General features: G+C 37.8%; 1 protein-coding gene across 1 annotated transcript; it reads left to right on the plus strand.

The window, feature by feature from the left end:
• The first annotated feature begins 614 nt into the window (after positions 1-614).
• On the plus strand, positions 615-9,974 carry LOC135627934 (uncharacterized). Its single transcript, XM_065134397.1, has 8 exons — positions 615-849; positions 1,148-2,151; positions 4,334-5,672; positions 5,968-6,247; positions 7,252-7,359; positions 7,456-7,734; positions 8,936-9,079; positions 9,501-9,974. Exons 2-8 carry the CDS (start codon positions 1,200-1,202, stop codon positions 9,687-9,689), a joined length of 3,291 nt encoding a protein of 1,096 aa, XP_064990469.1. The 5' UTR covers positions 615-849; positions 1,148-1,199; the 3' UTR covers positions 9,690-9,974.
• Positions 9,975-10,875: the final 901 nt, after the last annotated feature.

Here is a 10,875-nt window from a genome sequence, read left to right on the forward strand (position 1 = left end):
AACCATCAAAATGCGACATGGTACTTACTGCATTTAAGCCCCACCCTGTAATTTGTACTTGACAACCATGAAATCTTATGTGTTGGTTATTCTTCTCTCACATCAATGCCATTTAAATTGGGTGGCAACACCTAATTTTAATTGCCCATTCAAATCACAAGTAAAACCATTTCCTCACTCATTGTGATCCATTCATTATACAGGCCCTTGAAGACATGTCTTGGTTAAAATACTTAAAAACAAAATTTAAAATAATTTACTAAGCATTGAGTGAATCAACTAATGCTGACGTGGCTAATAAGATAAGAACAACAAGACGTTAACCGCACCGTTGGAATCACAGGTTGGGATGCACATATATATAAAAAAAAGGCAAAATCACGTTTGAAAATGACATTACAATAATATTCAAAAAGTCAATGGTTCATTACTTTGACAAGTGAACAAGTCATTACCCAATTAAAAACAGAAAATAAATATGATGTACAATTTTAGGTAGTGGAATCAAACCCTGATGGTACAATATTTTCATCTTGAGGCCTTGACATGTGACTTGTGAGATAACGTCATGCATCTTTGAGCAAATCCACACGCGCATATATCCATCCGTCTGAAAACTAGTCGTTGTTTGTTTCCTACATGCTTCCCATGAGACATCTACTATTCTTTGGGCGAATATTCCGTTGCCGCTGCTGCCGGTAGGTGGATCGGCATTGGTGGTGCTGCAGCTCCCCTCGAATCGGGTGGATTCCAACCCCACCCCGGATTGCCGTCCTCCGCCGGCTCCTGATGTCCACGGAATGTGCCGCCCTCCGCCGCGGGAAATCGCCGCCGAAGGTCGCTCGATCCGTGAGTCTCCTCTTCCTTCTACCTCCCTCTGTTCAAGATTGGGTCGTTTGATTTCGTGCGCCAGGTTTCGGATGGGGCCTATTAGGTTTTGCTTCGGGGTGGATTGGCTTCTGGATTTGCCGGCCTTTGATGTATTCTTTAGGCGTATGGAGCTAGGGCTAGGATTTTGTCTGCAAATTATTGTGTCTCTATGTGTTCTGCGGTGCAAATGTTTGCCTTTTATTTCGTTCTGGGTTGATATGCAGGGGGAAAGAACTCTTTTTATTTTTTTTTTCTCTCTTGTTTGGTTGATATGCAGGCTTTTCTGGGTTCCATTTTCTAGCGTCGTAGGGGACTCTTCTTTTCAGGAGATGGTGGACTCGGTGGATGTGGTGTTGGAATTCTTTAGGAAGAATCGGTTTGCGAAGGCTGAGGCTGCTCTGCGAGGGGAGCTCAACGCGCGGTCAGATTTGAACGGGTTTCTTCAGAAGCACCTAGCCGACGAGAAAGAAGCGGGAAGAGCCGTTGAAGAGGTTAGCAGTGTATGGCAGCAAAGCGCGAGCACACGGAATGCGGAGAGTTCGAAAGAGTTCATTGTCAAGGAGATTGAAGTAGGCGGCATCGGGAATGGGTTCGACAGCAAGAAGAGTTTTGGTTCTTCTCAGGGTAGGGACACGGGCTCGGTAGATCTGTACCCATGGAATTTTAGTTCCACTAGCAGCATTTCTAATTCAGCTTCAAAAGAGGTTGGTGCCACTGTCAACAATTTTGCTCACCTCCTGATACCAGAACAACCAATGCATCGACACAGTTCTTTTGCATTAGAGAAGAGAGATCGTGCTGTTGGAACTGAGCCTGATCAGCCATTGGAGCAAAGGGTTTCTTGTGCTAAGGGCAAAGACAAAGCTGCAGTTGAAGTGACGCCTGATATTAACCTAGATAGCGATTGTGAGGATAAAAATGCATATTCTCGAGACCATTTTCTCAATGACCTGTGGGTGAAAAATGAGGACCCATTGAAGGGATGCACCGCGGAGACGGTTTTTCCATATCCCTTGGATAATGCAGCCTCCAGAAAGTCAGGGAAGTCTCAAGAAAGTGCAGAACAGAACTTTGATCTACAGGTAACTAGTGAAAATTACAGGGAGGAACTACCAAGACTGCCTCCTGTACGGCTTAAGTCTGAAGACAAGTTAATTAATATTCAGTGGGATGAAAAGCCTAATTGCCATGGATCTGAAATTAAGCTACACAATGGCAATAATGCCTTTATGAATGGGTCTTACCTTGATGTGCCAGTTGGGCAGGAGATTAACTCTTCAGGTATGTCATAGCTAAGCGATTTAGTTATTGCTGTTATGTTGGGTTGTTTGTAAACAAGGTTAGCTCAGTAGGACATTATATTCTGTGGTAGAAAAGTGTACATTAGCTGTCTGCTTAACTGACCATGAAGCATGGCATGGTTGTTGCATTGCATCTGCCCTTTTGTCTGTGCTTTTTCTCTATCATTCTTTACTGTTATCATGCTTGAAGTTTTATCTAGTTTAATCTTTGGACTTCAGAAATTTTGAGAATCATATTTCTTTGATGAATAATAGACTAATGATAGGATAAGAAAAAATATAAGTATGGGTAGTATGCCTATCACTTTGGTCTATAAGCATATGGTTTGATGTGCTTAAGAACAAGCAGAACTTGTATTTATAGTTTTTTAAATCTCAAAAAAAAATTATCATCCCGTGAAAGCATAATCAATCAATATGCATTTCATTTTCTGATTTTGGGTATTACCCTATACTTTCTGTTAAAATATTTTTGAAGCTCAGAGTTCCTTCAATGAATTACTAACTAAAGAATGAAGAAGGAAGACCAGGAGTGGGTGGTGGTCGGTTTGCAAAATTTTGTTGTACCTATGGATAATTTTTCAGTTCTTACTTCTTTGCCTCTATTCTCTCTCCTTTTTTTCTTTGAAAATAAATTGGAGCTTATTCTCCAGGAGATGTGTTGTCTTTAGGCTTTTATTTATGTGCTGTTGAATTTAGATAAGATTGAGCAACATTGTAGTCAGTTGGAGCTTATTCTGGTCTTAGGTGGTTGTAACCTAAGCTATTTGTGAACTGGGTTCTACATGAATAAAGAGAAGAGAAATGATTAAAACAAAAAGAACTGTTGATGCCCTAAGGGATTGTATCTAAAGACTTCTTTGGATGCTTGAGGAAGTCTGTATGCCTTTCCCTTTTCTTTCTCTAGCTTCCTTTTCATAGTAGGATAGGTCTTTGTGTACAGGACCTGAACGGTTGTATTTTTTTATTTTTAATTAGAAAATAAATTGTTTTTTTATTCTGCAGATCATAGTTATCAGGATTGATTGTCACCCTGGAAATTCCATTCTAAATCATGCAATCCACATCGTGGAAACTGTGTGCGCTTTAGAAAAAAAGACATGCTGTGGCATGTGCTTGGTGAGGAAAGAGGGGAAGTTGCTGATGGCGACCCTCTTGTTGCTGGAGAGGAAGGATGATAAGAGGAGGAAGAGAAGAAGATAAATAGAAAAATTAGAGAAAAGAATAGAAAAAAATGAAAAAAAGAAGAAAAATGGAAAGAGAAGATGATTTTGAAGAGGAAAAAAAATGACAAATTGTTTTTTGTTTTGAAATAGTTCTAAATTTAATTAAAGTTATATATACAGCAACCTAAGCAAACACAATCCAAAGTAATGACTACTAAAACTACCCCATTGTATTGCATATTGAGAAATGTATCATATCATGCCTCAAACACGGTGAGGTTGGGAATGGATGAAACCAAGCCTGTTTGATATAAGAGTTGACTCGCTCTAAATATATGTATGGCCTGAACCAACTACCAAATATTGCTTCGCTTGGCTCAAGCCAACCTATACAAGCATAGCTTGGTCTGATCCAAATAAGTTAAAGTCATGTAGGACGTGGTCTGGAATAGGCCTATAACTTAATAATAATGGTTTTGTTTTGCATTTTTTCTCCCCTTCTAAGCTCCATGTTGGCTTCCTCAGGCTGCCTTTTGGAGTCAATTGAATGGAGAGACTATCAATTCAAAGTCATGCACAACTGCCTCCATGACATATCCCCCTGTGGTGTTGATGAGCTAATTGTTAAAATTAATAAGTCTAAGACAATGCCTGAATTTTTAGGCACCATTGCAAGGATGGACAAGAGGCTGAAACAGTCTAAAACTCTATTTTTTTGGATTAAGAATGAGCCATTTGGTCTCTGTTTTGGCTGAAATAGAAGTTTTAGCAACAAACCTTAAACCTTGGTTTGCATTGCCTGGTCACATGATTTCTGTCAATTGAAGTTTGTTGGCACTCTTCACCTTTCTGTGAACTAATTTCAATATTTTATTTGTCAACTATAAGGTGTCTTGTTCCCACACTTTTAAGATACGTAGTTCATTGATACATGTGATGTTATTTTTTTTGTAATGGTAAGCCAATATTTATTCATAATATAAGTTTTTATAACAGGTGGCAGGCGAAACATTGGAAGTAGTTGGTTGTCTGTAAGTCAAGGTATTGCTGAGGACACTTCTGATTTGGTATCTGGTTTTGCTACTGTTGGTGATGAATCTATTGACTATCCAAATGAATATTGGGATTCTGATGAGTATGACGATGATGATGATGTTGGATACACAAGGCAGCCCATCGAAGATGAAACCTGGTTTCTATCACATGAAGTTGATTATCCAAGTGATAACGAAAAAGGGACAGGTTGTGGAAGTGTGCCTGATCATCAGGACCAGGCTTCCAAAAAGGATGAAGATGATGGTCATTCTTTTGCTGACTCATACTTGTCTGGCGAGCAGTATTTCCAGACAAAAATTGCTGAACAAGTTTCTATTTTCGAGGGCCCCATGTGTGATAGGATGCCAAAAATGCATAGGAGAACAGATGAGAACAGTCTAATAGGTCATTATGATGAGCAATTGATAGATGCTGAAGAACCAAGTTTGATGCATTCAAAACCTGTTTGGCAGGGTTTTGTTGGACAACACAATGAAATATTGATGTCAGCAAATGGGAAAGGCTCACCTGGGGTTGAATCAAGTTCACAGGAGAATCCTCTTGTAGAAGATGGTCAGCATGTCTCAGTCAGGTCAATTGGCGTGGGCATAAATAGTGATGCTGCTGAATTTGGCAGTGAAGTTGATGAGCATTTCATCAGAGGAAGTAGTGAAGTGGACATAAAATACTTCCCTGATCGTGATGTCAGTGCAAGCGGCAGAAGGTATCCTCAAAATGGTTCCACTGGTAGTGATTTGAATAGGAGAAAGAGGGAAAAGATGAAACAAAATAAAGAGGACAGTTACATTATTGCATATAAAAAGAATGCAAGCCATGCTGGAGCAATCTCTGATGGGGGCTTTTCCTTCTCACCTTCTCTGAAAAATGGGGGCATGCTGGATGCTGATCTGGGCAAATCATTGTGGTCAAGCAAAGCCAGTGCTGTAGCTGGTAATAGTGCTGATGAATGTGCGAATGGTACAGTTACAGAGGACATGCTCCCCACTTGGAGGAAAAAAAGCAGTGATTCTTCTCCTGTAAGGAGTTCCACATATGAGAAAACATCTGATGCTGCTAGATCAAGAAACTCAAGTCCATCATCAGCCTTAAACTATGGTTATATAGATAGAGAGCGGACTGGTAAAGGGCACACTAGAGCAGGTGAAACGAGGGAAGAAGACCCTGAGGCAACACCAGAAGACGAAGAAATAGCTGCATTGCAGGAACAAGTAAGACAGATAAAAGCTCAAGAGGAAGAATTTGAGACCTTCCATCTTAAGATAGTGCATCGAAAAAACAGGCATGTTTATCTTCATCGTTTCTTTTTTCAGCGGTTTTGTTCTAATTATATCATATTGATGTGTTTTGTTCTAATTATATCTTAAGAACTTGACCAAAGTACAACCAGGTTTTGTTCATGTGTTTTTCTCCCTCCTTCCACTTTTCTTTTTCTAATTATATCCTGTGTCTGTTCATATGCTTTATTTGGCTCTTTCTTTTTTGTCAGGAAAGAGAGAGCTTTGTGTTCTGTTTGTTCTTCTCAGATTTTTCTTTTTGTTCTGACATTGCATTTTCCTCTTTATATCACATACCAGAACTGGCTTTGAAGAAGACAAAAATTTCCAGGTGGTTCTGAACTCTGTCATTGCTGGACGCTATCATGTTACCGAGTACCTAGGTTCCGCTGCATTTAGCAAAGCTATTCAAGCACATGACTTGCAAACTGGCATGGACGTGTGCGTGAAAATTATCAAGAATAACAAAGATTTCTTTGATCAGAGTCTGGATGAAATCAAGCTTCTGAAATTTGTCAATAAGAACGATCCTGCTGACAAGTATCATATTCTACGCCTGTATGATTATTTCTATTGTCGGGTGAGTAATTTTGTTTTGACTATTCATTCTTAATTGCTATTCTAATTTTGATTTCCATAGTTAATTTTCAGTTTTCCTCATCTTTTGCATGTATCTTTAACAAATTAAATCTACTTTGTGGGAAAGAAGTTTTCCTTCTAGCTGTTTGTTAAAAGAATAGTCATTTTGGTACCATGCTTGAGGTTGTTGTAGAAGGTTTAGAAATTTCTGTGCCACCATGAAGCTGAATCATTAATTATAAGACCAAGATAAGGTCATAAGGTTTTAAAATCTGATGTAAAACAGCTAGTTTGTAGGTTGAGATAATGGCTTGAAATTTGAAAAGACCATCCTCTCTTAGATAATAGCATTGCATTTTTAAAAGTTAAATTTCTTTCCTCTGCTTTCTTCACACTAAGTTATTTTTATATAATCATGATAGCAGCCAAAAATGGTCTTTCTTAACATTTAAAAGTCTAAAAATTATTTTTTGTATGAATCTAACTTGGAATAGTATGGCTGAAAAAGTGCATACAAATCTTTCTATAGGCATAGATATTCCATGATGCTGTAAGGTTAAATTTACTAATTTAGTTTGAGTGTAAAATTTCTAAATTTGAGCTCAGAGTTGAGGAATTATGTTCCTGATTATTGGCTGGCCTGAATTTGTTGAATCTCTGCTGCCAATCTCAGCTTGCATAATGCCCTGACAAATTAAATTAGCATTTCTTTCATCTGTCATTATGCCTTTCTAGGATCCTTCAAATGGCAATATGAAAGTGACCAAAACAATAATAAATCTAATCAGACAAAGTCAGGCATTTCTTAATTAACTAAATCAACCCTAAGCCTAAAAAGGCCTTAGACTTCATGAGATTCTGTTTCAGAGTAATTTTTTGAACTAGGGAAACAAATTTATAAGAAAATGTCATCAATTGCTTTTGGATTCTGCCGACTGGTATTATATCGATGATTGAACAACACATTAGTTGGTTACTGCTGATTGATACTTCTGACTTATGCAGGAACACTTGTTGATAGTTTGTGAACTTCTCAAGGCCAACTTATATGAATTTCACAAGTTTAATAGGGAATCTGGAGGGGAGGTTTATTTCACAATGCCGAGGCTGCAGGTTGCATGCCAAGATATCTCATTGCTCATGATCATAATGTTACTGTTTCTTCATCTCGATAAAATTTCTAATTTACAATTTACATTCCTTCTGCAGTCAATTACAATTCAATGTCTGGAGGCACTTCAGTTTTTGCATGGCCTTGGTCTTATTCATTGTGATCTGAAACCTGAGAATATATTAATAAAGAGCTACAGTAGGTGTGAAGTTAAAGTCATTGACCTTGGTAGTAGCTGCTTTGAGACAGATCATTTATGTTCCTATGTGCAGTCACGATCCTATCGCGCCCCTGAGGTTATTTTGGGGCTCCCATATGATAAAAAGATAGACATATGGTCGCTGGGATGCATCTTGGCTGAACTTTGCACCGGAAATGTATGTTTCTATGGGACCGTTTCTCTGTCTTGCACATCAAACATTGAGTTTCAATTGTTTCACTTTGCACCCAGAAAATGATATTCTGCATTTTTTTTCCTTCAATTAAACTTAAGTTTGTGCAATAACTACTATGTGGCTTTTCTTGCGACATATATATTTGTCTTGTAATCAAGTTATTTATCTTTGTGCTCTGTGTTGATTATCTTTTTCCTTTTGTTTTTTGCTTAATTCTAGGAGGTCTGAAAATATAGAATGGTTCTAGTAAATATTAGTGTATCATTGTCTGAGGTTAACTAACATCGTCAGTCTTTCATAAGGAGCTTTCTATTGCTAAATGAAATTTCTAAAAACTTATGCCTCTCAGTCATCATAACAGTGTATTTATAAAGAATTTGTTGCATGCTTGCCTTTTGAGACAGACAAACAATCCTGAATTGTGTTAGTCATGTTTTGTTGAGCTGTGCATTCATAAAACACTTTGATTATATACTTTCAATATCAAGTGACAGAAATGTGGTACCTATATATTTTCTTTGGGCTCCCTGTTACCATGACTGCTAGTTTTATCATTCTCATAACATTGAACCATGCCTCTCTGTTGCCTATTAAGGTTTATCCATTTTCATGTCTGTTTGCATCTTCTTTATCTCCTCCTGAGATACTCTAATATGCCTGAATGTGGTTTTTATTTCCTATGCATATGGCATTGTTTTAAGTCCAAAATAGACTAAAGCTATGATAATAAGTGTTAGGGAACAGATATGCAACCTTTCTTCAAGCAAAAGAAAGTTGGTTCAAAGCTAAGAATTGTAATATTATAGAAATAATTCATTATTGGGGCAAATTCATTGCAAGTGATTGTGTTCGAAGTATAACACCATATTCTGTACTTCTTCCTTTCATCTGCAAAACAAGGCAATTGTTTCTCAAAGAAATACTCCATCTGCTTAATGTGCTAATGTCATATTGGGTTGCATGCCTAAATTATGGCATCGAATAAAAGATATGCATCTTTTCTCCTGGCCTTCCATCTTACTTAACATAGTTGTTTATTATGTTTTGGAAGTTTATATTCACTTTAAACAGAACTTCTGTATGTTGTTCTGAATTTAACTAGGTTTTTAATGATAAAACCCTAGATTTTTTAGCCACCGAAATATTTATCATGTCATATCAATTTGTGTTCAATTTTCTGCAGGTTCTTTTCCTAAATGACTCTCCTGCAACGCTTCTGGCACGTGTGATTGGAATCATTGGTCCCATTGACCAAGGGATGCTTTCAAAGGGACATGATACATACAAATATTTTACAAAAAACCACAGGTTATATGAAAGGAATCAGGTTTGAGATCTCTGATATTTTATATTTTATGACTAAGTTTAAGCCACTGATGATATTTTGCATTTCTATGGTCCATTGCTATCTTTTTAAATAGATAAAAAAACATCCTAGTCTAGGACAAACAAGACCCTGTGAGAGTCTACCGTGTTCGGTATCCCTGTATGGAAGTATATAAAGACAGCATAGTTTGATGCATCTTGGGAAGATTCCTCTGGAATCTGATGGATAGTTGTAATTGAACTTTGATTCAGGGTCATTGATTATATGAACTTGTACAGTTAGCATACAAGAAATAACTGGATGCCATGATCATTAGCTCAATGTCATTAACCATGTTTAAGATGACTTTTCTCTATAATTCTGCTGCTTGCTCTATGACATAATATGACGGTGTACTATTTCAACTACACCTTCTTTCCAGGAAACCAATAGGCTAGAGTACTTGATTCCAAAGAAGACATCATTAAGTCACCGGCTGCCAATGGGTGATCAAGGCTTTATTGATTTTGTTGCTTATATTCTTGAAACAAATCCAAAGAAGCGGCCGAGTGCCTCAGAAGCACTGAAGCATCCATGGCTTTCCTATCCTTATGAACCAATATCATCTTGAGTTCTATTCGATTCGCGCCTCCTAATCTGCCGGGTGGCCATCTAGCACACTGAGCAGCTAGATTAGCATACGGAAATAAACCGTGGTGCACTCGAGAAGCTTGAAATCTCATTCCAAGTGGCCAACAGCACTTCGGAGTGGAGTTCCATTGTAATATAATTTGTTTTGCGTCTTAAGCCACAATGTAATTGTCATGCACACTCTGTGATGCCTCATCTGTGAAAAGGACCATGCCTTGTTGTATATGATGCGATTATTATTGAGGCCCTATGAAATGTTTGGTTCTGCACCAGTCTCAAAATTCATGCCAAAGTTTAAATTAACAACAATCTTTGAAGATTTTGTGTAAAGAGTAGTCGTTAGCCTGTTTTCTCATCGATGTACTTACTGTTCCACCAATATTAATTTATGAAACTATAACTTTTAAGTCTCTTTTACCTTTGTTTGTTCACATTTGTTACTCGTATCTCTCAGAAATCATTTGATGAGTACTGTCACATTGATCTGTTTGTGTGAGAATTTATTGAAAGACTAACAAAGATTGCACACTGTTAACTAGACACAAGGTTTCGGTTTTGATTTGGCTAATATCTCGCTCTTAGAAATTATGAAGGAATTTATCAAGTGATTTGAAAATTCTCATAATTTAAAGTTATGTTGTTTTTATCTTTTTCCTCATCTCATTCTTTTTTCTTCTTTTATTAGTATCATGATATACATCCACATACTAAAAATATTAAATCAAGCTAGTCAGAATTAAAGGAGCGGAAATCCCCCAGAGAACCAAAAACCGGGTTGGCCTTGCGCCTTACAAAAATTGACAACCCTATGGATAGCAAGGTTAAAGATTGATCAAAGTGTGTAAACAAGATCACATTCAGCTGGAAAACTATTAGTTGAATGTGCAAAACAGAAGGGTGAAGACTCCAGTGAGTGTGGTTAGGGGTGTTCATGGAGTTGATGAGATTCCGAGTAGATTCCAAGGTGGTGTAACTTGTGGATCAGGGCTTGCTTAAATTCTTCCAGGCGTGCACGACATACTAACTGGTATCGTTTAGGCATCTGATACCCGAAACGACGGTGGATGTGCCCAAATTGCTTGGTGTTCCTCACAGATAAGGGTGGATGTGTTCGAATTGGCTTATGTTCATCGGGATTTCCCATCACGTGATTGCGCCGACAAGAC

This window comes from Musa acuminata, chromosome BXJ2-11 (assembly GCF_036884655.1).
Source record: "Musa acuminata AAA Group cultivar baxijiao chromosome BXJ2-11, Cavendish_Baxijiao_AAA, whole genome shotgun sequence".
Taxonomy (NCBI): domain Eukaryota; kingdom Viridiplantae; phylum Streptophyta; class Magnoliopsida; order Zingiberales; family Musaceae; genus Musa; species Musa acuminata.

What these genes read in the sequence shown, in the direction of transcription:
- LOC135627934 (XM_065134397.1), top strand. Translation starts at nt 1,200, where the DNA reads ATGGTGGACTCGGTGGATGTGGTGTTGGAATTCTTTAGGAAGAATCGG. An exon ending in GCAGGAGATTAACTCTTCAG is followed by an intron (nt 2,152 to 4,333) that starts GTATGTCATAGC and finishes TTTTTATAACAG; the next exon opens with GTGGCAGGCGAAACATTGGA. An exon ending in GGTTATATGAAAGGAATCAG is followed by an intron (nt 9,080 to 9,500) that starts GTTTGAGATCTC and finishes CCTTCTTTCCAG; the next exon opens with GAAACCAATAGGCTAGAGTA.